Here is a 27,952-nt window from a genome sequence, read left to right as displayed (position 1 = left end):
TTAACTTGTAACTCATGATTTATTTGTGCATACTTCATGGAACATTAACAGCTTTTCACATGACGGTAGCCAAGTACAGGCGAAAGTGCAGTGGAGATAATAGGAAAGCTGGTGAGTGGTCTTGGCAGATAACATTTAGCAAAGGAAAGCGGTTTACAAGGCCTCAAGACATGGTTCTTGTAAAACTTTTTCTCCAGACATTTTTGAACAAATGAGTCTAGATCAGACCACAGATCCAATATATTATTACCCAGTACATGTTAAAAAGCTTCATTTAGGTTGGGTCAGAGACACCACATTCTTCTGCAAGTATTCCTAGCATCATCCCACTGGATTCCTCACCAGCACCTGATATGCTACAGCTTTACACATCTTCCCTCTTACTTTGAGGAATTTCTAGCAAAATGGACAAATTAAAAGTCTTTTTATTACCACAAGTAATGTTTGCAAGCATCTTGGCACTTACAATGCCCCCACCCTCATAAAGGACAATCGGCTCAGTTTCAGCTCAGTACCTATGCTGAAATATCAATTTTTACTAAGTAGATAAAACATTCTCTAAAATCACATGATGGAAGGATCTGATGTAACGACCAACAGTCATGGGAATTAAAGGAGCACTCCAGTAACAGCTGATTCACTGTAATATACCTTGTGCAGGGCCTGATGGGTGGAGCAGGACTCCAGGTTCTAGCAACAGTCTATTAGTACAGTGAAAATGAGTCCTGCTCCTCCCTTCAGGCCCTGCATCATACAGTACATTATTCAATGTATTAGCTTTCACTGGAGTGTTCCTTTAACTGCAGCTCAATTCTATTGAAATGAATGCTAATACCAGTCCCAAACACTATGCAATGTGTGGCACTCTGCATGGTATACAGAAGTTGTGGATCATTATATGGGGTTTCCTTCTTCTACACACCTCTTCTGGTGGGAATGTATCTCATTCGGTTGTGGCTCTTGAGTGAGAATTTTTGGAAATATTTCTTTGCAGTAAGTTTAGGTCATAAAAAGGGTTCTTCATGAACCCTCAAAAATCTCCAAGGGGACCTTGATAGCTCCCATTTCAAGCATGGTGGCTTCTGTTATTTGGGACAGCCAAAAGTGCTCTTGGTCACAAGGCCGGCTTTGGCCAATCAAATACAAGATGTCACTTCCACTTACATCACAACTGATGTATAGTGTTCTGAAAAAGCCATAGATCAGCTGAAACAGGTCCTGTGGGCCTTGAAATTTTTCGCCAAGACATCAGACTGCCGTGATGCTTGAACTAAAATCCGAAACAGGGTAAGAACACTTCATTTTTTTCCATAGAAGACCCCTTTAAACATTAGTCCAGGACTGGCACTATACAAATGACAAGAGAAAGCAATGCTAAAAAAGATACAAAAACACCAACAATTCAAAGAACAGAAAAGCCAAGCAATGATTCACATCATGTATTGTTTGTTGTACATGTATGTACGTCATGTACAGTACATTTTTACACATGAATAAATTACACTGTGAGAGTCCTCATCTGTGTCCTATATGTCTATATCCTTCTTAAAAGGTGTGAGAATAAACAAAAAGGACAATTAGATGACAGCAATTAGGTCAATAAGAAGCCAATGAGACTTGTACAATGAGAATTGTACAAGACTATGAAAACATGGCTGCTTTCTTCCACAACATTGTCATGCCTGTCTATGCCTTGTCTCTGATAGTGAAGCTCAGCTCTATTCAAGTTAATAGGGATGAGTGAAATACCATATTCAACCTGTGAACAAGGGAGGCGCTGTTTTTGAAAGAAAGTAACCACGTTCCTATAATCTTAGATAACCCCAATTTAACCACAAAGTGACTGAAAGGTAAAGGCCTTACTAAAGCTTTAATGCAGATACTTAAAGAAGCTTGAGAAAACCGATGACCATAGTCTTATGAAGTCGTCACCCTCACAATGCTTTCTTTCTAGAAGCTGATGATGACGTCTGCTTGGCAGGAGAAGTGGTCTCTGATAAATGAAGTGGAGGCACCTTCACTCCCTTCTGCTTTAGTTGTTGGTGAAAATCTGACCGGTCTGTAATTATTTTCTAAAAACGGTGAAGACAAAAAAGAGATAGAGGCATTATATGTGTCCACAAGTCTGATGGAAATCCCATACATTGCAGTAACATCACAAGCCCCATTATTACAGAAGCATAAACCCTGTGGGTGGAATATAATATGTACCAATGCCAAAAATGTATAACTCCATTACTGTCCATAACCAAAGTGTTGGTCTGAGACTCTTTGTCTGTTGTCAAACTAAATGGAGGGAAGCCCTTGAAAGATCCTGGAATCTCTGCGGCTGAGGAAGTCCTGTGAGGCTCTACCTCCTCTAGCTCAATTAAACTAATCAAGATGAGGCTGGGGGAGAGAGGGAATTTGTACCAACACTGATGAGTATAAGACTCCCTTCCCCTGGCCATATTGATCACAGCCATTCAGAGCAGAGCTGATGGGATGAGGGGCAGTTTAGTGCTCAGCAATGTGAGGATAACCTCTCTTTGTGCTTGAAGTAGCTACATTTCTGGAATATAAATTAATTTCTCCCAGTTCTGCTGCTGTTATCACACACAAAGATGTTTTTACACAGCTATCCAGAGCTGCCACCTAATACTGTTTGTACTTTTGCATTATCCTAACTTTAGAGATTCCCATTCATTATTTCACATTCCAGGTAGTCACCCTTTGACCAAGAGCTGTCAACAGTTTTATATTACTGATATAATATATATACACAAAACAAACACTGTTTCACCATCTGCAAGTATATAAGAGTAATCCTGAGAGTGCAGAGAGGATCTCCTTGAGACCTTTTGTACACAATAAATTTGTGACCCACCTTGGGCAAGTAAGAATATGAGTAGTTGCTAGCTGAGATTTTTCCTCCAGAATATTGATTTGAATTAGCATTTTAAATGTGCAGGGTTCAACAACATGTGTCTATGGTGACAATATATCTATGGTCACATCATGGTACCATGATCTGAGCCACTGGTAACAGGCATTATGCTCATTACAACTAAATAGAACCTTGATTTTAGAGTTAACTGCCCACACACAGTGACTGAACTCCATTTATAAAGAGTGTTTACATAAAAGGCTGCCAATAATCATGTGTGTGGCAGTAGGACTCTGACAGTCTCCCGTATGAGACGTATGCTAATGACTCTTTCTATACCTGGAGCATATTTCCCTATAGGATTCATCTCTTGAAGAAGATTAGAGTGAAGTCCAAACTTTATCAGGCTCCTTTATCTCTCAGCTGTCATCGAAAAACGCCAGGAATTTATTTCTTTAATTTCTTAAACGTATATTACAAAGTTTAGTAGTATCATCTGCACTATTGATTTATGCAATTTTAGCAAAAGATATGATACACTTTAAAGTAGGCGGGATACAAGCTGGCGTTCGCATGATATCTGGGGATCCCTGCAGTCAGACCCCTAGCAGTCCTACAATTATACCCTATCGTATGGATACAGAGGTAATTGCCTTTTGTGGCACAGCTCCTTTCAGCCAGGCTTATTACTTGTCATTATTTTTACTACTAGGTCCGGCATCAGAGACCCAGATCAGTACCCTCTTACCTGCATGGTGTCCAGGATTTCATTATCTGAGACTTCCACCTGTGGACCCTTGAATCCCGGGGCTATGTATGCCGCCTGGATTATCTTAGTGCGGAATCTTTCAAACTGAAAGGCAAACATCAAATGCTAAGTATTAGCTCAACTTATCTTCCTGGACCTGGCCATTGCTGGACTGTGCTGCTAACTGTGCAATCCAACAGCTATCTTATATCTAGACAGTCGCTTATCAGTAGTCTCTTCTCTTCTGGCTACTGATGCGTCATGCAGGTTAATAGAAGACATCGGCTGAGCAATGGACAGTAATGTAAATGTGGGAATAGCATAACCGTATATTTTTCTATAAGAAATTGCCTCCCTCCCGAGTATCAGTATTTACAGTGCTATCCATTACCTCTCATTGACTACAATGTGGTACGTCAGGTTTCCCTCTTTGGTACCAGTCATTTCACTTTCTCTAGAAATTTTGAGGAAATAATAGACAGATGCTCCTAACAGATGTCTATATAAATGACAGTTAAAAAGTAAAAAAAGAAATTCTTCCTATATAAAACTGGTGTAGAGCTCCACCCTGTGGTTTCAAATTAAATTGTAGTATCTTGCATGAAGGTTTTATCGTACAAGTAACTTTGTAACTTGCCCATAGTGCCGGACTTGGGTTATTTCCGCTTCACTGCATCTACCTCTTATCTCTAAGTTAAGAAATTGGAGTTTTACTAGTAACTTTCAAAATAAGATGACGTCCTTCTTATCTAAAATAATGACCAAATGAAGACTTTTACCCTGGTCTGCATCGTCTCCAAAGCCACCTTGACGTGTTGCTCAGATGATGCTAAGTCCTCTGACATGCTCTTGATCTGACTTCTCTCTTCCTCTTGCTTTCTCACTTCGGTCTGATATTTGCTGACTTCCTTCTGTAGTCTCTGAACTTCATTCTTTAATTCAGCAATCATTTCATTCCTCCTCATCACCTCAGATTTCAGGTCACACATTATCTGCAATGTAACATGGATTGAGTACTAGGGGTCATGTCCAGGCATTGAGCTTTCACTGCTGTTACCAGCAAGGTCTCCACTCTTAATTTAGCTTCAATTCATGTAATTTATCATCTTTGCATGTATTAAAGGGAGCCTGTCATCAGTGACCTCATTTTCACTAAAGGCAGTTTGCAGAAGCCCTTTACAGCTGGATTGCAAATATGTCTTTCTGCCTTCTCTAACATAATTGTGTGTTATCCTTACCTGGCTTTCTGACAAAATCCTCTGTTTACATGGGGCAATTTTGACCGCTATCTATTGGTAGGTGGGGCTCAATATAGAATTCTCAATCCGCTTTACTCCATATAGAGAACATGGCACACACCAAAATGAATTTTATGATTTTATTTTAGTGAATTTTTCACATAGCATAGCCTTCACCGTGGTATACGATCAAAAGAAATATAATTTACACAGATCAAAGTAATATAATACGTTTTGGTCATCTTGACCTTTGTCAAGCACAATCTGGCTGGTGAGGCAGCGTCTGTGTAGCCCAACCCTTAGGACTACACAGAGGATTCTGTCAGGAAGCCAGGTAAGATACACAATTATGTAATGCAAATTCTTAGAGGAAGCTAAAGGCATATTTTCAATGCAGCTGTAATGGGCTTCGGTAAGCTGTCTTTAAAGGGATATTCCCACAAAGACAAGTTTCTTATATGTACTCAGTATAACAAAATAACACATTGGGGCAGATTTATCAAGCTGTCTGAAAGTCAGAATATTTCCAATTGCCCATGGCAACCAATCACAGCTCCCCTTTAAAATATTCATGAGCACTGGTGAAATGAAAGCTGAGCTGTAATTGGTTGCCATGGGCAACTGGAAATATTCTGACTTTCAGACTGCTTGATAAATCTGCCCCAATCTCTTATTCATTGTTATTAACAAAAATGCAGCATTTCACAGATATAAGTCCAACCTGTCTCTATCAGTCCTGCTATGCATCTTGGATTTCTGTGTGAGATTGTGCAGATGAAATTTCTGTCTGTCTATGCCAGTGGTGGCGAACCTATGGCACGGGTGCCATTTCTGTGGGCACTCAGACCATCACCCCAGGACAGAGTTCATCAAATAGGACCAAATCCACCAAATCTTCCTGAAGTCCCAGACAGCTAAAGAGATGTTTCTCTCAGCACTATTTTAAAGCAACACTTCATTGGAACTGTGGGAAAAGTGAGAAGGTGTGGACAGGGCTGCATTATCTTTGGAGGTCATCTTGCTGGACCTTCCATACTTCCACTCCAGAGAGACCCTGGAGAGAGGCTACAATGAGAGTCTGAATTTGCCCTCCTTCTTTCAACTATATTAGTGGCCTCAGGCAGCCGATACGATTGAAAGATGAGGAAGAACAGGTAGCAATTAGTTTGGGGTCTTGGTCTCCAAAAGGTTCACCATCACTGGTCTATGCTGTGTGGCTGTAACCACGCCCTCTGCCCGGAGCTCAGAGACACTCACTGATCACTAGTGAATGGAATTCTGGTTCTTCTTAGTGAGCTGGCTCATTAAGCTCCTCTCGCTAAGAAGAGCCAGCTCTTCTGGCTCCTGAACGGTTCCCTATTAAATATATAATAGGGAGCCGCAGGCCATTTAGGCTCCCTGCACCAATCCACTTTAACCCAATATTATCGGGTTCAAAGGGGCGTGGTGAGCCGTTTAGGGGCGGGGTTTAGTGAGCCATCGGCTCACTGAGGTGAGCCGGCTCAGGTCGTTCATGCGAATGAGCCGGCTCTTTGTGCCGGCTCGTTCGTGAACGACCCATCACTACTCATCACACCCTGTCAGCACATGGTGAACAGAGAGAGAGGCTGCCAACTACAACCTATAAGGAGATTAGTGACCCGGGGGAAGGGGGAGGTAGGCATATATCTGTTAGATGTAGCAGAGCTCACAATGTAACAAGCTACAAGGACATAAGTGATTCAGGGGAAGGGGGAGGCAGGCAAATGTCTGTGAGATGTAGCGGAGCCCACAGTGTAACAGTGTAATGGTCTATCAGCCTCTGTGTAATCACATGCATCTCTGATCTGTCTCATCACTCTATGTGTCAGTGTGTTAGTACAATGCCAGAATCCAGATGAAAGTGTATATACACACTGTACCCCGTTATTGTAACCACATTGTCAGCTCACAGAACTAGATGGATAGTAATGTGTCTGCCTAGTGAGTCCCCGCCTACACCCTAGTATTTTACACTAAGCACCATAGAGAGTGATAGGAGCTAATACAGCAATAAAACTGAGTAACGTTGTAAGGGTTGTAAAGTAAGGGTTTAAAATGATCTTTATTATGTTAACATCACTAAGGGATTTTCTTTTGTGGGAAAGGGCACAAGTCATGGGACCCTCTTTCCTCTCAAAAATCTATGGGACCCAGTGACCGACACAGGTATGGTAAAAATGTTGTAACACTAAACAGGTGACTGCTTGGGGGTCTAAAACTTACTTATAGGTTTCCCTTTAAGATAAAAAAAGAAGAATTTTTGAAAAAGTTGGCAGAGCCACATCTTGATATATTGGAGTTGGGAGGCATTGCCTGCATATCATTTATGATACCTCTCTAAGACTGTAATTTTCCTGCTCAATTGACGCCATCACTTCTTCATGTTTTCTTTCTTCACGTAAACTTGAAAACTTAAAATAAGTATATGAAGCTACATTAATAAATTATTGCAAGAACACAGGTTCAAATTCTAACATAGACTTGGATTGAGTTGCAGGGAGCAGGTAAATCCCCAAAGACCCCCGTGTCACGGAAGGTCCGTAAATGGAACCTGTCATCAGAGTTTAACCCATCCCCTCAGGGAGGGTATAAGATTTAATTTCTACATTTACCACTTTTTTGTTAAATCTCACCTGTTAACCTTTAAAAAAAAACCTCCTTTACAAGAAAATGAGCAAAGAAGAGTCAAATTAGCCTGAGATGAGTCAAGTTTAAAGGCTGCAGCCCTATCTATATCTTATCTATAGTATTGTCATACTAAAGATAAGAATCTCATCTTTCAGAAAGCATAAGGCTTGTGGTTCTGCTCCAAAAAACGTAGTTTATATTTATCTTTTTTATCTTTTTTTCTGCAGCTCTATTGCAACAACTATTTCTTTAACTGTCCGTATCTGAAGTTCGATAGTTCTGTAGAGCATAGAACCACCAGAATAATGTGAGATGTGATGATATTCTTACTTTTATATAACACCAAAAGTAAAAAATCTTTGCATTTACAATAGAGCCATAGAAAGGGGCATCTGAAGTGACACTCCCCCTGCAGCCTCTGAACTTGACTCATATCAGGCAAATATGACTTGTCTCTGCTAATTTTCATATGACTTTGGAGTAGACTTTTTAATAGCAGACATTTCACATTAAAGAGGAAATTCTAGAAAGAATATTTCATACCAAACTTAACAGGCCTGGAAGTTTAATGGGGTAAAGTCTGCTAACAGGTTCCCTTTAAACCATAGTGAGCCCCTAGCCCTTTTATTCTCTGCATTAGCATTACATGGCACATTATAATTCAGTACACACAGTCATGTAATGTCCAGCTGTATGAATATGTACCTGGCTCTCAGATCTGAAACAGCTCTGGTCACAGGCAAGAATCAGAGAGCAGACTTACAATACAGAACATACAATAGAGATGAAATGAAACGTGTGGATTGTAGTCACCCAACAGGTGCAACCGGTGCAGATGATTCAAGGTAATGACTGCTATTGTCTCCAGAACAATAGTGACGTGACCACATCCAATGATGATTTGACCCACAGTCAGGGCCGGATCATAGGGGGGGCTCCCAGGGCTCGAGCCCCGGGGCCCCCACCATCTTGCCCCCCCAGGGGGCCCCCACCAGCTGAGCATTGTCTGACACTGACTGGGAGCGATGTCCAGCCGTGTTGCTGCAGAGCATCGCTCCCAGACAGGCAGGAAAAGTCAGCGCGCACAGAGCTCGCTCTGCAACCCTGCCCGAACTCTGCTGTGAGCTGACAGCCTCTGGATGGAGTGATGTGCTGCACCGCGGCTGCAGAGCATCGCTCCCAACTAGAGGCAGCTCTCAGTGACCACACAAGCCCTCCCCCGATTGAGCCCCCAACCCTTAGATCGGCAGCCATACTCTCCCTCCGCGATCGTCACCCCCCCCCCCCCCGTGATACTCCCCCCCCCCTCCATACCTGTGGGATACTGTGTCAAGAGAACGGACGGAGCCTCCTCTCAGAGCAGGAAGTGGAGGAGCTGTGCTGTGACAACAAACTACACGTGGAGAAGAGACAACTTACAGGGTAAGTGGCTGTATACATGGGTCTGTATGGCTGTATGCATGTATACATGGGGTCTGTATGGCTGTGTGCATGTATACATGGGTCTGTATGGCTGTATGCATGTATACATGGGGTCTGTATGGCTGTGTGCATGTATACATGGGTCTGTATGACTGTATGCATGTATACATGGGTCTGTATGGCTGTATGCATGTATACATGGGTCTGTATGGCTGTATGCATGTATACATGGGTCTGTATGGCTGTATGCATGTATACATGGGTCTGTATGGCTGTGTGCATGTATACATGGGTCTGTATGGCTGTATGCATGTATACATGGGTCTGTATGGCTGTATGCATGTATACATGGGTCTGTGTGGCTGTATGCATGTATACATGGGTCTGTATGGCTGTATGCATGTATACATGGGTCTGTGTGGCTGTATGCATGTATACATGGGTCTGTATGGCTGTATGCATGTATACATGGGTCTGTATGGCTGTATGCATGTATACATGGGTCTGTATGGCTGTGTGCATGTATGCATGGGTCTGTGTGGCTGTATGCATGTATACATGGGGTCTGTATGGCTGTGTGCATGTATACATGGGTCTGTATGGCTGTGTGCATGTATACATGGGTCTGTATCGCTGTGTGCATGTATACATGGGTCTGTATGGCTGTATGCATGTATACATGGGTCTGTACGGCTGTATGCATGTATACATGGGGTCTGTATGGCTGTGTGCATGTATACATGGGTCTGTATGGCTGTGTGCATGTATACATGGGTCTGTGTGGCTGTATGCATGTATACATGGGTCTGTATGGCTGTGTGCATGTATACATGGGTCTGTATGGCTGTGTGCATGTATACATGGGTCTGTGTGGCTGTATGCATGTATACATGGGTCTGTATGGCTGTATGCATGTATACATGGGTCTGTATGGCTGTATGCATGTATACATGGGTCTGTATGGCTGTATGCATGTATACATGGGACTGTATGGCTGGTGTGGCTGTATACATGGGTCTGTATGGCTGTATGCATGTATACATGGGTCTGTATGGCTGTATGCATGTATACATGGGTCTGTATGGCTGTATGCATGTATACATGGGTCTGTATGGCTGTGTGCATGTATACATGGGTCTGTATGGCTGTATGCATGTATATATGGGTCTGTGTGGCTGTATGCATGTATACATGGGTCTGTATGGCTGTGTGCATGTATACATGGGTCTGTATGGCTGTGTGCATGTATACATGGGTCTGTATGGCTGTATGCATGTATACATGGGTCTGTGTGGCTGTATGCATGTATACATGGGTCTGTATGGCTGTGTGCATGTATACATGGGTCTGTATGGCTGTATGCATGTATACATGGGGTCTGTATGGCTGTGTGCATGTATACATGGGTCTGTATGGCTGTATGCATGTATACATGGGTCTGTATGGCTGTGTGCATGTATACATGGGTCTGTATGGCTGTGTGCATGTATACATGGGTCTGTATGGCTGTGTGCATGTATACATGGGTCTGTATGGCTGTGTGCATGTATACATGGGTCTGTATGGCTGTATGCATGTATACATGGGTCTGTGTGGCTGTATGCATGTATACATGGGTCTGTATGGCTGTATGCATGTATACATGGGTCTGTATGGCTGTATGCATGTATATATGGGTCTGTATGGCTGTATGCATGTATACATGGGTCTGTATGGCTGTGTGCATGTATACATGGGTCTGTATGGCTGTGTGCATGTATACATGGGTCTGTATGGCTGTATGCATGTATACATGGGTCTGTATGGCTGTGTGCATGTATACATGGGTCTGTATGGCTGTATGCATGTATACATGGGTCTGTATGGCTGTGTGCATGTATACATGGGTCTGTATGTCTGTATGCATGTATACATGGGTCTGTATGGCTGTATGCATGTATACATGGGTCTGTATGGCTGTATGCATGTATACATGGGTCTGTATGGCTGTATGCATGTATACATGGGTCTGTATGGCTGTATGCATGAATACATGGGTCTGTATGGCTGTATGCATGTATACATGGGTCTGTATGGCTGTATGCATGTATACATGGGTCTGTATGGCTGTGTGCATGTATACATGGGTCTGTATGGCTGTATGCATGTATATATGGGTCTGTATGGCTGTATGCATGTATACATGGGACTGTATGGCTGGTGTGGCTGTATACATGGGTCTGTATGGCTGTATGCATGTATACATGGGTCTGTGTGGCTGTATGCATGTATACATGGGCCTGTACGGCTGTATGCATGTATACATGGGTCTGTATGGCTGTGTGCATGTATACATGGGTCTGTATGGGGGCTGGTGTGGGTGAGTTGTATGTTACATGGGACTGTATGGCTGGTGTGGCTGTATACATGGGTCTGTATGGCTGTATGCATGTATACATGGGTCTGTATGGCTGTGTGCCTGTATTCATGGGTCTGTATGGCTGTGTGCATGTATACATGGGTCTGTATGGCTGGTGTGGCTGTATACATGGGTCTGTATGGCTGGTGTGGCTGTATACATGGGTCTGTATGGCTGTATACATGGGTCTGTATGGCTGTATACATGGGTCTGTATGGGTGGCTGGTGTGGCTGAGTTGTATGTTACATGGGACTGTATGGCTGGTGTGGCTGTATACATGTATACATGGGACTGCATGGCTGTGTGGGCTGAGGAGTATGTCACATGGGACTTCATGGCTGGTGCAGGGTGAGGTGTATGTTACCTGGGACTGCGTGTCTGGTAGGGGTGAGGGTAGATATATAGATGTATTACTTGGGGGGGGGGGGGCGAGGCGGCTGTGTGTAACGGTGTTGCTGGGGGCGAGGCGGCTGTTTGTTGCTGGGGGCGAGTCGGCTCTGTAGCGGTGTTACTGCTGAGATAGTGGAAAGTGAGAAGGAGGATGTGTATGCACGCTGCACACAGTGGGGGCCTCCGCCAGATTTTGCGCCCAGGGGCCCCCACCAACCTTGATCCGGCCCTGCCCACAGTGAACACTTGGAGCACCCCTGCAAGTTTCCGGGTATGATTGACGCATGTACCTTTTTGGACATGGCCTGTATCTGACTCTCTCTCTCCCTCAGTTCTCTCTGTAAGGCTTCTTTTTCAGAGGCAGATTTTCTCAGTTTGGACTCTTGAGAAGAAACAGATTTCTGGAGGGAGGAAACGACTCCTAAAAATAGTGAAAATACTATATAATAATATGTAAAGAAGGACATTACAGGGATACATGTATTGTATGGGCGGTCCATAACAGGGGTCCAAGTGCCTGAGGGGCTTCAATAGACCTCATGAGGGAGGCAGTATAATAAGTGTTATGTGAAAATGATGGGAAGCGGTTACGAATTTTACATCGAGACACAAGATACATTTGTGAAAAACTTAAAGGAAATCTACCACCAGAATCAAGGATTGTATACCAAGCACACTGACATACTGGTGTGTGTGTCCTCTGGCAGGATCCACTATTCTTTAAGCTTCTTATGCCCTTGTTTAGAAGAAAAAAAATCTTTTAAACATTATGCAAATGAGACTAAGGAGAATAGGATTTTAAAATTATTAAATGAGCCTTAGGGGCTCCAGGCTCCATAGGTTTGAATGGAGCCCGGAGCCCCTAAGGCTCATTTAATAATTTTAAAATCCTTTTTTTGTAAAAATCAGGGAATAAGAAGCTAAAAGTAGAGCAGATCCTGCCAGAGTGGGCACACACCAGTATGTCAGTGCTTGTCTTACAATCCTGGTAGTAAATGTTCTTTAATACAATGAGGAAGGTGTTAAATGTCAATGATGTCAGTGATGTTGCACAGTAGTCTGCATATGGCATTTTTAAAATCAGCATAGTGTTGGCTATTGAAACCTGACACCAGCTAAAAATGACATTCCTAGTGACAGTTTTTCTTCAAACTTAAACAACTTCTCCACATCTACTGTATCTGAAGTCTGTGTCACCAAAGAGGGAAAGCTGATGTAGACACATTGCTAAGTGGAAGGAAAAAAAGTAACAAGAACCATTTTTGTATAATTTGTATAATGAAGTATATGACAAAGTTTACTTTTATCACCTGCATAATTCAATTATTGAGCAAAAAAAACATTTTAAAGTACTGTATATACTCAAGTATAAGCCGACCGGAGTATAAGCCGAGACCCCTAATTTCAACACAAAAAACTGAGAAAACCTATTGACTTGAGTATAAGCCGAGGGTGGGAAATGCATTGGTTACAGCCTCCCAGTATATAGTCTGCCAGCCCCTGTAGTAGGAAAAAAAATAACACTTTTCTCATCTTTCCGACATCCCCCATAGGTCCTCTTGTGTCTCAGACTGTCTCAGACAGAAGAGGACCTACGGATGACGTCAGAAAGGTGAGTTTTGTCTTTATTTTTTTAGTTGACTAGAGCAGTGATTTTCAACCTGTGTGCCGCGGCACACTAGTGTGCCGCGACACAAGGTTGAGTGTGCCGCGGGGGAAAGTTGCCCGAACTAGGCTGCCCCGGTGTCGAGCTGCCGCCGCGCCCCCGTATTTCTGCCCCATACTTACCTCCAAGTCCCGCGTCGGCGATCCGCCCACCTTCTGTAGCTCCTGTACCGCGCGGCCCATGTCACGTGACTGACGCGACCTGACGTCAGGTCGCGTAAGTCACGTGACCAGAGGCGCGCGGTGCAGGAGCTACAGAAGGTGAGCGGATCGCCATTAGGAGTGACGGTACGCGGAAGAAGACATCAAGGGTAAGTATATAAGGTTATTATTTGTATAAGGAAGGTAGCAAGGGTTTTTTTTTTTTATTAGTAAAGGTAGGCTGGGGCTTTTTATTTGTTAAGGGGGGCCTCTAGGGCCTTTTAATTAGTAAAGGGGGGCCTCTAGGGCCTTTTAATTAGTAAAGGGGGGCCTCTAGGGCCTTTTAATTAGTAAAGGGGGGCCTCTAGGGCCTTTTAATTAGTAAAGGGGGGGCTCTAGGGCCTTTTAATTAGTAAAGGGGGGGCTCTAGGGCCTTTTAATTTGTAATGGGAGACCGCTAGGGCCTTTTTATTAGTAAAGGGAGGCTGCTAGGGGCTCTTGATTAGTAAAGGGAGGCCGCCAGGGGCTTTTTATTAGTAAAGGGAGGCAGCTAGGGGCTTTTTATTTGTAAAGGGAGGCCGCCAGGGGCTTTTTATTAGTAAAGGGAGGCTGCCAGGGGCTTTTTATTAGTAAAGGGAGGCTGCTAGGGCCTTTTTATTAGTAAAGGGAGGCAGCTAGGGCCTTTTTATTAGTAAAGGGAGGCATCTAGGGGCTTTTTATTAGTAAAGGGAGGCCGCTAGGGCCTTTTTATTAGTAAAGGGAGGCAGCTAGGGGCTTTTTATTAGTAAAGGGAGGCAGCTAGGGGCTTTTTATTTGTAAAGGGAGGCCGCCAGGGGCTTTTTATTAGTAAAGGGAGGCCGCCAGGGGCTTTTTATTAGTAAAGGGAGGCTGCTAGGGCCTTTTTATTAGTAAAGGGAGGCAGCCAGGGGCTTTTTATTAGTAAAGGGAGGCCGCCAGGGGCTTTTTATTAGTAAAGGGAGGCAGCTAGGGCCTTTTTATTAGTAAAGGGAGGCAGCTAGGGCCTTTTTATTAGTAAAGGGAGGCAGCTAGGGCCTTTTTATTAGTAAAGGGAGGCAGCTAGGGCCTTTTTATTAGTAAAGGGAGGCAGCTAGGGGCTTTTTATTAGTAAAGGGAGGCCGCCAGGGGCTTTTTATTAGTAAAGGGAGGCCGCCAGGGGCTTTTTATTAGTAAAGGGAGGCTGCCAGGGGCTTTTTATTAGTAAAGGGAGGCAGCCAGGGGCTTTTTATTAGTAAAGGGAGGCAGCTAGGGCCTTTTTATTAGTAAAGGGAGGCCGCCAGGGGCTTTTTATTAGTAAAGTGAGGCAGCTAGGGACTTTTTATTAGTAAAGGGAGGCAGCCAGGGGCTTTTTATTAGTAAAGGGAGGCCGCTAGGGCCTTTTTATTAGTAAAGGGAGGCCGCTAGGGGCATTTTATTAGTAAAGGGAGGCAGCCAGGGGCTTTTTATTAGTAAAGGGAGGCCGCCAGGGGCTTTTTATTAGTAAAGTGAGGCCGCTAGGGCCTTTTTATTAGTAAAGGGAGGCCGCCAGGGGCTTTTTTATTAGTAAAGGGAGGCAGCCAGGGGCTTTTTATTAGTAAAGGGAGGCAGCCAGGGGCTTTTTATTAGTAAAGGGAGGCAGCTAGGGGCTTTTTATTAGTAAAGGGAGGCAGCCAGGGGCTTTTTATTAGTAAAGGGAGGCAGCCAGGGGCTTTTTATTAGTAAAGGGAGGCAGCCAGGGGCTTTTTATTAGTAAAGGGAGGCAGCCAGGGGCTTTTTATTAGTAAAGGGAGGCAGCCAGGGGCTTTTTATTAGTAAAGGGAGGCAGCTAGGGCCTTTTTATTAGTAAAGGGAGGCAGCTAGGGCCTTTTTATTAGTAAAGGGAGGCCTTTTAGTGTCATTTTGTGCTATTTTGGTTGGTGGTGTGCCCCAGGATTTTCTAAGTATAAAAAGTGTGCTGCGGCTCAAAAAAGGTTGAAAATCACTGGACTAGAGTATAAGCCGAGTTAGGGTTTTTGAGCACAAATTTTGTGCTGAAAAACTAGGCTTATACTCGAGTATATAAGGTATTTAATTTTTGTCAAGGTAGAAAAACATGGAAGAACACTTAATTGATATTTTTATGACGTTATCTCAATGAAGTTTTTACCTTTTGAAATCTCATAGTCCTTCCTTATGGTCTCTATGTCAGTCTGTAGTTTTTGAATCAGTTGATTTTTTATGTCTTCAAGTTGATCTATGGACACAATGGGCGTCTCTTCACCTTCTTTTCCAGGAGATCCAGAAGATGCACTTCTCTCATTGGAATTGAGGTCATCAATTAAAATCTGAGCGGAATTAAGCACATTGCTAGATTTTTATCAATGAGTTATCATTAACAATATTTTGTTTCTCTACTGTCAGCTGACTGTCTGTACCAGCCCAGGACCACCCATATTACAATACGGAACATCTGTAATACATCTGTAATCTGTCAGGACCCAATGTGCTAAGTAGACTCAGCTGTCAGATTAGTGGTCCTGAGCCTAGCGCCTAGATAGCCCAGCACCGCCCACATGACTGTAGAGAATTTAAAATATTTACATTGATCTTTCACGAACATATGGGGCTGGAGTGAAAATTCCAATTACCCTGGAATCATTGGAGCAGCGACTATCAAGAAGTGAAGACTTTGTAGTGACCTTAATCTGATGAAGATGCTGTGGACTTAAGCACTTAGCACTTCTTGAAATACTGCATGGAACGCTGTACCTTAGCGCTCTGTGCAGTAATAGTATGTCATGGTATAACTGGTATCCGAAAACACGGGGTGTAAGTTGTATCTTAGGGCCTGGTGAGCACATGTCAGCACACTGGAGAGGAGGAGGGATGAGTACTGCTCACCCCTCCCCCTCTCCATAGAGGAGCGCAGGGATGGCACCATAAAATGGCGAAACATAGGACATGTCCTATATTTAACTGTGCACGGTCACTGTGCGATGAGGCAACGTGTACTCACTGCACAGTGACCGAGCCCCATAGGCGTCCATGGGAACCGATATCTAGCCGCAAATGGTGTGTGCGAGATATTGGTCCACAAGTTCCTGTGAATGTACCCTTACAGATGACATCAGTGCAGTGTGTCAACCCATGCAATTTTACCTATATTGTTCCAAACAAAATGCAATAAAAAGTGATTTAAAAATATACAAATGGTCTATTTCATTCCACTCAACAGGAAAGCTGGGTATATTTGTATTGCTACTTTTAGCCGCATCACGAAACTTGTATAGGAACTTTTATTTAATTTTCCGTCAGATTAGGTCACAATTCCTCTCCCGGACTGCAGGGGATGGAGTAAATCCACACAATGGGGGTCATTTACTAAGGGCCCAAATTGCGTTTTTCCGGCGGGTTACCCGAATTTTTCCGTTGTGCGCCGATTTTCCCTGAATTGCCCCGGGTTTTTGGCGCACACGATCGGATTGTGGCGCATCAGCGCCGGCATGCACGCGCCGGAAATCCGGGGGGGGGGGGGGGGATGGGGCGTGGTTGTACGAAAACCAGATGGATTGGGAGAAACCGCCGTATTTAAATAAAAAAAGTGTCGCTTACCTGCATCCGGCCTGGCTTGGTGAACTTCAGTGCACTCCGACGGAATTCTGCGCAGCAGCGACACCTAGTGGACATCGGGGGAACTACCTTAGTGAATTGCCGGAAGACCCGAATCCTCCACACAGAACACGCCGCTGGATCGCAAATGGACCGGGTAAGTAAATCTGCCCCATTGTCCTGTATATTTGTACCCGAGCAATAGGATAATGGACTTATAAATGACAGTAGTTCTTTGAAAAAAAAAAATAACAAATTGCAAAAAAAACATTTTTAATGTATATTTCCAGCATCTGTGTACTGAGGAAATAAAACACTGAAATAAAGACTATTCTGAAATCCTCACTAAAAAAAAATAAAAAAAAATAAAAGAAATATACAAATGGTTGTGCCTAGCTGTGAACCCACGTACACTGAAGTGTGAAAAAGTTATTGGTCTCTTTATATGGCAAAATGAATTTTTTCTGTTCTTGTACAAAAGATGACAATTTTTTTAAATCACTAAAACATAAAACAATAATAGAACAATAATACTTATATAAATCTGGTATATCCATGATCGTACCGATCCAAAGAATAGGGGAGGTGCCATTTGGAGAGTACAGTGAAAGAAGTTAAAATAGAGCCCAAAAGAAAATGGCGCAAATCAGTGGTTTTTTGTGAATTTCACCCCATTTGTAACTTTTTTGCAGCTTCCCAGTACACAGCATGGTATATTAAATACCATCTCTAGCATGTACAAGTTATGAAGAAAACAAGTTACAGCTCTATACATGGAAATATTAAATAAATTATGGAATTTTGAAAGTGGGGAATGAAAAATTGAAATGCAAAAACAAAAAAGAGCTGTGTCCCATGGATAGTGCCTAACTTTTGTTAGTGGGAAATCCCTTTAAAGGGTTAATATAATAATTTATTATCCATGGGTATTACATCTATGTCAACAGAAGAAGGGTCTCTCCCCCAGAACTAGTTGTCAGATTAGATAAGGTTTGGGAATGTTGGATAGTTTAGTTAATGCTGGAGAAAACTCCCAACCAGTACAGAAGAGTAACAGTATCTGGAAGAGGAGTTGCATGCTCAGCCGTGCCAAATGTATATAAAGGGAAAAGTAGCTGTCAGTAATAAATGTGGCACTAACTAGGAACACGCACCACCACGTACCTTTAAAAAGTTTAGGAAAAAATGCAACACACAATTGTGGCACAAAAACATAACAAGTACATGTGCAAGCTCCAAAGACACTTTTTCATGCAAATGTGGACAAAATAATATGTCTGGGCCAATGAGTTATTACCTCGGCTTCCATGGGTATACTCTGGCTTTTTTTCTGCTTCCCAGACAGACTTTCATCCAAGGATACAACTGATGCACATCTTTCAGGACTTGCCAATGGATCCTTATGGCTTGATCCTGACAGTGATTTTTCATCGGTTACACCTACAGGGTGTTCATCAAAGGGTTGCACTTCATTCTGCATGTGTGAAGTTAGATGATCAGACTGATCCATAGAGTGCTATTGATAGAATAATATAGATTGTCAGCAAAAAGTACTAGTTTTATTCTGAAGAAAAACAATTAGTGGAATAGCAATATTCCACTAGGCAATCTGTCTAAACTGAACCCTTGGAAACCAACAGAACCCCCTATAGGAAGAGTAATTATACCCATCTTTCTTGTCATTTAGTGAGACGTTGACTACAATTTAAGAAATATTGTCACGCTTGTCGATGTCTGACACTACCTGTGGAGAGGTGTTGTGGTGTTTCTGGAAGAAAGGTATTCCAGTTTTTCTAAATCATCCATTGTGGACGACAAACTCTCAAAAAATAATTTGTTTTGATGAAAACTTTGAGACACCACAAGGATACCATAGGTGGAGAAGTAGATAGTGGGGCAGATTTACTTACCTGGTCCTGTCGCGATCCCCGCTGTGCGTTGTCCGACAAGGATTCGGGTCTGCCATGATTCACTAAGGTCGTGCGTCCAATTTCCTTCATCTGTCTCTTCCCCGCTGAGGTCCGCCGGAGTTCTTCTTCCTGGTGCATGTAAGTGCTTGATCTTGCGACACAATTTAGTTTTTAAATTCCGCGGTTTGTCTGAATCAGTTGGGCTGTCCGACGACATGCCCGCTGATTTCTGTCCCATGCAAGCCGATGTGGCCGATGTGCCACAATCCGATCGCGTGGGCCAAAAACCCGGGGCAATTCGGTGCAAAAAGGAAATATTCGGGAAACACAACAGAATCACGGTCCGTGGACCCTTAGTAAATGTGCCCCATTGTGGTTTTATTTTTTTGACACATAGCCACATGACTCACCTCTTCTCTTCCAGAGTAAACAGGTCTATGGACATCACTCTGAAGATGAGATACTTCACTTCTCAGATTGGAGATGATCTGATCTTTCCTCTTGCATTCTACTTCAAATCTGGAAAGTCGGTTTATCTCTTCTCCCAGCTTGAGAAGAGAACGCTCCTAAAAACATGTACATTTTTACTCAAATGCATCTGAAAACTTAAAAACATATGAAGAAAGCATGTCTTTTTATTCTGTCACAGAGTTTGGTGTCTCTCATAGTCCTGAGCTTATCTTCCTCTTATAGCTGGGTCACGGAAGTAGTCATGGAACGGTAGCTATTTAGCAAGTATGGAGCTACTACGTTCCCAGAATCATCCAGGATCCTATCTAATGCTTGAACTCCTTCTCCATCTTGCCTAAAACATTAATATCCAGTCAGTAGAGGTCTGACCTTTGTGACCTACTAATTGCTGAAACTAGGTAAGTACATGGTAAGTAACGGCTCTTGACAATTATGCCTGGTTTGTTTTGGAGGGCTGGTCCAGTTTAGCCAAATGATAGAGTATGTTAAAGCTAATTGGTAGATAAAATAGTGAAAATAATAAAGAGATACAGTTTGCCAGAGAGATACATGTTGGGATGGTTGAGAAGATAGTAAGATATTACGAGCGATGGATGGAGAGTTTGATAAACCTAACTAGATGAATATACAGATAGAAAGACAGATACTGTATATAGATATATATTCTTTAGCTCCCTGAGGCAGTGATAACATTGCTTACCTTCTCGTTGAGAATACTTATATACCATGGAGTCTTGATCTCCACCGAGGTCAGGTAGGTTTGGATAGTTGGATTTGCTGAGTAATGTACATTTCCTGAGGAGCAATCTATGGATGTGTTACTCTTGGAGAGCTCAGTAGAATTATGGATGTGAGGAAGTTTTCTGTCTAAATATGATGACAAGAGAATACATAAAGTTATGCATGTGTATATATCTCAAAATACTAGAGGTTTGCTACAAGAAGTTACCTGTGGAGAAAGGGGAGTTGCTATATTTACAGGATCCATGTGATGTTCCATTAGATGTGTGTAAGTCAATGACTTGAGAAGAACCGTAGCTTTCAAATGATGTTGCTGAAAATGTCGGAGACTGCAAAGAAATTAACACTGTCAGCCCATTCACTACATTCAGGCCAGATGCCTATGGGCTCACGTAAACATCAGAACCAAGTGTACTCAGCCGATAAGCTCCTCAGTAGGGGCCAGCCATATAATCGTCTTACACTGTCATACAGGTTCAGCTGAATTCTACATACAAGGAGATAATGTATCTTTGTGCCTAATACAAAAATATGAAACCTAAATAAAAAAAATGCAACCATATACCAACCCATATGCTTTTGTGGCATCAAAACTGCATACGTAAAGTGGCCCCCATTTAGGGTTTGTCCACATTTGTATTACGCTTACAGAAGTGTCTAGCAGTAGCCTAATAACAACGTATACAGTGGTTATATCATACTGCAGGTCACATACATGGACTTCGAAGTTATGGCTGTGTTCCTGTGCTGACTTGCTATAGTTGTCCCTGCGTATATCTGATTTAGGGATCTTCCATACGGCTGTTTGGGGTCTGCGGGTTCCCGTCCACTGAAGCTCATAGTAACTTCCCATCTTCATCCTGGGACTTTCCTTCATCTCCACTTTCGGGCCTGAGACCATTTCAGCGCATTCTGAAAAAAGTCACACTAGAGTGAGTGGGCTTATCAGGAAACGGCTTGTACTTGAGGTTTTGAGTCTGCAGGTAAAGTTGTTCAGGCTTTTGTACTGGGAAAAATAAAACAAGATTTTGGAAAACAAAAGATCAGGCTAGTTGTTCAGAAATGACGGCGCAATGAGAGAAGGGAAGGAATGGGAGTCCAGTATTCCTTATAGTCACAAATTGTCTAAGAAGCTTTTCCCTCTGCATCAACGTCTTTCAGGTATTCAATGTAGATGTGGGACAGTACCTTAAGTCTGGTAAGCGATGTAATAACAAGGTAAGATCATCAGGTTCTCCATGTGTCACTGGCTCTGCGATGTTCACGTGGATCCCATGTTTCCACTTGCAGTATGCAGCGGGTGGCTGTGTGAGTTACTATTTCCTCCAGATGGAAACTCGATCGCAGCCCTTTTGGTTCCGCTTTACTCCGTAGTGGTCCGTATAGGAAAGAAAGGGATACGGAAAAATAGTGCAGCAGAGCTTCTATTTAGTGAAGAAAATGTTTTAATATTATACTCACAAATATAGATAAAAAACAGGCCTTAAAAATAAATTGTGGTGCACGTTCGGCGTCAATACCCGACTCGAGTTTCGCCAGTAGCGGCTTCTTCCGGGGTGGCCTAACTTGTGCACGACGGCCACCCCGGAAGAAGCCGCTACTGGCGAAACTCGAGTCGGGTATTGACGCCGAACGTGCACCACAATTTATTTTTAAGGCCTGTTTTTTATCTATATTTGTGAGTATAATATTAAAACATTTTCTTCACTAAATAGAAGCTCTGCTGCACTATTTTTCCGTATCCCTTTCTTTCCTATACGGACCACTACGGAGTAAAGCGGAACCAAAAGGGCTGCGATCGAGTTTCCATCTGGAGGAAATAGTAACTCACACAGCCACCCGCTGCATACTGCAAGTGGAAACATGGGATCCACGTGAACATCGCAGAGCCAGTGACACATGGAGAACCTGATGATCTTACCTTGTTATTACATCGCTTACCAGACTTAAGGTACTGTCCCACATCTTTTGTACTGGGAAGTTTCCTTGGATACATATTAATGAATGAGCAACCTGGAATTAGGGAAGGTCTCTGCTAATTGAGCCTGAAAGCCTTGCATAGCTTATACATGGAGTGTGTTTATGACCTGCCAACCTAGGTAACCCAAGAAGCTAAAGGAAATCTACCAGCAAAATCAAGTATGATAAACCAGGGACACTTACTCATATATCCAGGCACCGTGACTGTGGTAATCTTCATATATGTGTTATCCAAAATCGACTTTTAAAATTATGCTAATGAATCTTCAGGGCTCTGGGGGGTGTTACCAGAGCACTGCCATGGTGAATATCTACAGACTGTTAAAGTGTACAGGGAGCACTTCTCCCTCCCAGTGTGTGGTGAGAAATAACATCAGGCAGTAGGAAGGGGAAGTGCTGAGGCAGCAGAGAAGAGGGGAAGACAGTGTAACAGACTCTGAAGCCACAGCATGGAAGGGCTATGGTAATGCCCCTCAATCTCGCTCAGGCTCATCAGCATAATTTTAAAAGTTGATTTTAGAAGAACATGGATATGGAAAACAAATATAAGGAGATGGATAACAAATATAAGGAGGTTACCACAGACATGGTGGCTGGATCTATGAGTAAGTGTCCCTGGTTTACCCATGCTTGATTTTAAAGTTGAATTCTTATCATTTTTTAATTAGAGGTGCAGCAAACAGCATCCTGAGTGCATTTACCAGCCTGATCGCAGCTAGGCTGAAATAGCTGCCATGTAAAAGAAAACAAGGTAGCAAACAACATAGGGCATCATTCAGCACTGCTAAACTCTGTTGTGTATGGGGTTCCTTAGGTGATGTAGCCACAGTGAACCCACTGTGAACCCTATCCTCAATTAAATACAGTAAGTAAAATTCAACAAAACCCCTAAGGCAGTAATGGCTAACCTTTTAGAGCTGGAGTGCCCAAACTTCAACTAAAAGCCACTTATTTATTGCAAAGTGCCAGCACAGCAATTTAAGAAGTAATTTTTTTCTCCTTTTTTTTCTTTGACAATTTTCAATCCTTCAGCCTCATAAGGACACCAAAACAGTTGAAAGGAGGAGGGCACATTCACCTATCATTGTAGGAAGATTCTGCAGGCAGATTATTTGAGTCCTGTCTGGGGAACTTCATGTTGGGGTGATGGCCTGGGTGCCCACACAGGCCATAGGTTTGCCACCACTGCCCTAAGGGCTTCCTTACCCGGGTAGTTGTTTAGTGCTGACACCATGCATATATTTACAGGCAACCATAGGTTATTCTAATAAATAAATATAGGAATAGTTGCAAGACACACATACCCAAATATCAGTCAGGTGTGAACTCCTGTATGGCAAGAAGTAGGTGAACAGATAAGCCAGTTGGTCATCGGAAAAGCAACAGAGCAGACATAGGAAAAAATCCTGAATGCTCCTACTGTGCCAAATGTTGACTATATAAACAAATTGGGCTACAGTGCTTGGTGGGGGGCATTAACAGAGCACCTAAGGGCTCTAGTTCCACAGTAATAACAATGCCCAAGGTATGGATAACATGTGTGGGCATAGCCCTACATAACATAGCAGTTAGTTCTAGGAGATAAATTGCGGTAACGAATTCCCTTTTACAGCTATGTAAATGGATATTTGCGTTCCACTGCTAGGTAACTGTACATTTCCTTTCTTCTACTACAATGCTGTCCTTATATATATATATAGACAGTGTACAGAAGTTTTGCAATACATAGTTGATTTATTATAGTCTCTAGCATTACAATGTCATAGCAATGGGAGACACAGGTTGTAGATGGCGGCTGTGCTGGGACAGTGAATTGCTCCTTGTTATCTCATATCTTATCTTAGAGCACCAGAGATGGAATACCACTTACATGAGGCTAAATAAAAATTGTGGGCCCACTACTAGCCAAAATTTTTTTAATGTTTTGACATTCACTTCCTACTTCATTTACTTCCCAGAACCAATCTTCTTGGTAAAGGAGGGGAGTCCCTTATGTCTACTTTCACTCCTGCAATTTAAGTACATTCATAGGTACTCGAAGTAAACATGTATTTCTAGAAATACATGTATGAGAATCTCAGGGCTTGAGGTCCTTCTCTTTATTATTTCTACAGCACAGAATCAAAATCACTTTTCCGTACACCATTAGTACAAATTGATGTTATGGAGATTTGCAGAGTCAACAGCGTTGTGGCTTCTAGTATCTAGGAGGCAGATATGAGCAGGAATACAATCAAGGTTGTAATGAGATTTGGGTCATATTTAGCAGTGATTCTTTCACCAATTCAAGTACAGGCAGTCCCCGGGTTACATACAAGATAGGGTCTGTAGGTTTGTTCTTAAGTTGAATTTGTATGTAAGTCGGAACTGTATATTTTATCATTGTAATCCCAGCCAGAACTTTTTTGGTCTCTGTGACAATTGGACTTTAAAAATGTTGGGCTGTCATAAGAACCAGGATTAACACTAAAGCTTCATTACAGACACCACTGATAACTGTTACAGCTGTTTATTGTAGCCTAGGACTAAAGTACAATAAATTACCAATATCCAGTGGTCCGTTTGTAACTGGGGGTCGTATGTAAGTCGAGTGTTCTTAAGTAGGGGACCGCCTGTAGTTAATCTTTGACTTTTGACTTGTGAGTTATAAAGGACATTTAATCCTGACTTTTTCGTCAAATAAACATAAAAATCTCAGGATTTGTCCAAAACCTGCTGGTGGGACTGGCCCACTATCGATCCCATCATGTGGCGCCCTGACTCAACCCAGATAGAGGATGTTGGGTAAATAAGAGTTGGGTTTTAGGGACATAAGCAGAGGTGTTGGAAGGGATGGATTCATCTGGCAGGGGCCTCTCTTCTCTATATTCAGAACATGTGCAGATTTTGCCAAGCACACATGTTTAGGGAAGAGGGTTTTTTTTTTTTAAATATGTTTTGTCCATGGCCAGTTTCACATACCTTCTACCTCCTAAACTCAAGAAGTAACTATCCTACTTAAGGTAGTATTCAGACAGACAGCCCTATATCATTGCCTTTCACCCAATATTGATTTGCATTATGCAGTTGTTCTTTAATGTGGATGGGACCACTGGGGCCACATATGTCTACAACATGGGCTGATATTTATGCACCCTATACATCAGATATCCATCTGTAGCTCAGACATCCTCTGTGTCCCCTCTTATGTTCTGTTACATAATTTTAGTGGGCATCTGAATGAGAGTAAATGAGGGTAGGTAATTGGTATATTAGGTAGGAGGTCAAATAGCAAAGATAAAATAGCCAGACATTTCACCAAGTCAAATGTATTCCTTGTCCACTTCAGACAGGATTATTGAGCTGCCATGGAGGCAAATAACAAACATATCAATGGAGTTGGACCAGAGCCAGTCAGTGTGTGATATGGAGATCTGCCTGCTAACACATGGTAACTCATAACATTACTGAATGCTGAGAAGTAACCTTGACTAACGTGTACAATGACAATTAACCTACGACCATGACAAGTACTTTCTGCAATACAATGACTCACTGTAAATATACAATAATAACACCGACCCTAGATGAAAAAAAGTCAGAGGCACTATCTGGCCAGCACTGTTTTTAAGGTGATGTGGCTGACACTATTATCAAGGGCACTGTGGCTGGCACCGATAATGAGTTACTGTGGCTGGCACTATTAATGAGGCACTGTGGCAGGCACTGATAATAAGGCACTGTGGCTGGCACTGATAATAAGGCACTGTGGCTGACACTATTATCAAGAGCACTGTGGCAGGCACTGATAATGAGTTACTGTGGCAGGCACTGATAATGAATTTCTGTGACTGGCACTGTAATATACTTTGATACTGTAATTGAAGCACTGCGGCAATCACAGTTAGGGTGGTTTCACATTGGCGTTTTTTTCGTCTCAATGATTTTTCAATTAACCCATCCTGGCTAAGAGTGATGCCACATGTTAGCGTTTTGATTCCGTTTTTGGCCCGTGGGCGATCACATATGCGTTTGTATGCAAACGCATACAATCGTCAATCAGCGCCCGGTGTCTCGAATTTACACAATGCAAGGTCCCGGGCCGCTGATTGCCGATCACATGCTTTTGCATTAAAACGCATATGTGATCGCCCACGGGCCACCCCAGTGCACTTTGATTCCGTTACAAAATGGAACCAAAACCCTAACGTGTGGCATCACCCTAAAGGACACATACAGATTGTTTTTCTCTTCCTGGCTTTAGGGATTTTTTACTGATGCCTTTATGAACCATTCTTTTTAGTGGGTTTTTTCACATGTCATTTTCTGATATCTGAAGAGAAAAACAATCTGTATGTGTCCACAAGCCAAAATGGGTTTAGTGATATGACTGATATGAAAAAAAAAACGCCAATGTGAATCCTTATTGAAGGCACTATGGCTGATGCATTGTTGCACGAAACCAAACCCTGTTTGACATGATTGGCATATCCATTAATTTCCAATATCAGCTTGATGTCCTTCCCAACTGGAAGTCAAATCTTGTGTCTTTTAGTGCAATAATGCCATGACTTGAGACCCTATGATTCAGTTAAGTAAATTTGCATCTAAGATTTTAAAGTCCTATAACTAAGGCCATTATGAGTTGATTGAAGTTTCCACATAGTTTACCAGTATGACAAAGGTTAGCCCTACTGGTCCCAGAACATCATGACCCCTGTGTCCCCCAAGGATTTACTCCTACAAGTAATGCATGGTAGAGACAGCACTTGTAAATACGTGTGCTGGATCTACCACTCTTTTTGTATTTGCACCATTCACACTAGGAGACGGAATCCTCATATTAGAAAGAACCGTCTATTGTGTTGACCTGTCGCTTTTTCTTTTTCATCTTTGATAAAATTCCCAATACAACAGAAAAATATAATACCACAGATTTTTTTTTTCAAATCAAAATTTTTGCAAAAACCTAATTAAAATTACAGTGATTAAGTGATTAAAATACCCTGATTCAAAGGGTTAGGGTAACCTCCGATAAGGAACCTTATGATGTTCTGTGATGTATTGACTTATGTGTTCAGGCATTTATTGTATTAGACTGATTGCTTTTGTATACTTGTGTTTTATTATATTTTATGATAAAAATAAAGTTGTTAAAAATTGAATTGGCTATAGAGAGGCAAACTATGGTGTAAGTTTAATGTGGATTTGACCATTTGTAATGTAAATCATCCTGAGTGTATCAGTCCTATATGGACTTAGAAGGGTCCATAAATGAACATTGATCACGGGTTGCTGAGAACCCCTGTATGTAATCTATACAGGAAGAAATATCTCTATAAGCGCCACCACTGGAGAAAACTTACACAAGCCCTAATTAAAGCAATATGATTTTTAAGGCTGTCTAGGTAATGTATGGACAAGTTGGGACCTCTAAAGAGACACTTTTTGTTATTTTGGGTTACAGAAAAACCTGCCATTATTTGGTTAGAAAACTTGCCAACCCTTTAGGTCTCACCTGATCTGGAGGACAGGAGGCTCCTACAGCTGGTGAGGCCGGTGCCCTCCTATTCCTGGGCTAGTAGAGCAGCAGCTGTGATGGAGCAGGGAGCCCAGGCAGGTCTGGTAGGTGCAGGGGGCTGACCACGTGTCGTGTCACCTCCACAATACAACTTGTTACATTCTCTCATTGAAGAATGTCAGGGTGAAGCAGGGATTGGTCTGTGTGATCGGTTGCTAGGAGATTGATTGTTTGCTGGTGGGGACCC

General features: G+C 42.5%; 1 protein-coding gene across 4 annotated transcripts; it reads right to left on the bottom strand.

Moving 5' to 3' along the window:
* Nucleotides 1-12: 12 nt before the first annotated feature.
* Nucleotides 13-27,952, bottom strand: CCDC27 (coiled-coil domain containing 27). Of its 4 annotated transcripts, XR_011856470.1 has the most exons (13): nucleotides 27,703-27,940; nucleotides 20,941-21,137; nucleotides 20,434-20,554; nucleotides 20,185-20,351; nucleotides 19,424-19,579; nucleotides 18,401-18,619; nucleotides 15,662-15,839; nucleotides 12,003-12,133; nucleotides 7,207-7,284; nucleotides 4,394-4,606; nucleotides 3,615-3,719; nucleotides 1,864-2,072; nucleotides 13-1,347 (listed from the first exon to the last, which is right to left on the bottom strand). XR_011856470.1 is itself a non-coding variant. In XM_072156193.1 (12 exons), exons 2-12 carry the CDS (start codon nucleotides 21,124-21,126, stop codon nucleotides 1,935-1,937), a joined length of 1,650 nt encoding a protein of 549 aa, XP_072012294.1. In that variant the 5' UTR covers nucleotides 21,127-21,137; nucleotides 27,703-27,948; the 3' UTR covers nucleotides 1,425-1,934. The 4 variants fall into 4 exon arrangements, 3 of the variants coding, with proteins under 3 accessions (XP_072012294.1, XP_072012293.1, XP_072012295.1); XM_072156193.1 differs by lacking the exon at nucleotides 13-1,347 and having other exon boundaries at nucleotides 1,425-2,072; nucleotides 18,401-18,577; nucleotides 27,703-27,948; XM_072156192.1 differs by lacking the exon at nucleotides 13-1,347 and having other exon boundaries at nucleotides 1,425-2,072; nucleotides 27,703-27,939.

Source organism: Engystomops pustulosus, chromosome 6 (genome assembly GCF_040894005.1).
Source record: "Engystomops pustulosus chromosome 6, aEngPut4.maternal, whole genome shotgun sequence".
Lineage (NCBI taxonomy): Eukaryota > Metazoa > Chordata > Amphibia > Anura > Leptodactylidae > Engystomops > Engystomops pustulosus.
The sequence above is the reverse complement of the archived record's forward strand: the minus strand, read 5'-3'. Positions and strand labels throughout refer to the sequence as shown.

Bases quoted from the DNA above. Each gene is read 5' to 3' on its own strand.
- CCDC27 (XM_072156192.1), bottom strand. From the start codon at position 21,126: ATGGTCTCAGGCCCGAAAGTGGAGATGAAGGAAAGTCCCAGGATGAAG. The intron at 12,134-15,661 runs GTAAAAACTTCA...CACTATTTTTAG, and splicing joins GGACTATGAGATTTCAAAAG to GAGTCGTTTCCTCCCTCCAG. The intron at 2,073-3,614 runs GTAAGAGGGTAC...CACCGTTTTTAG, and splicing joins AAATCCTGGACACCATGCAG to AAAATAATTACAGACCGGTC.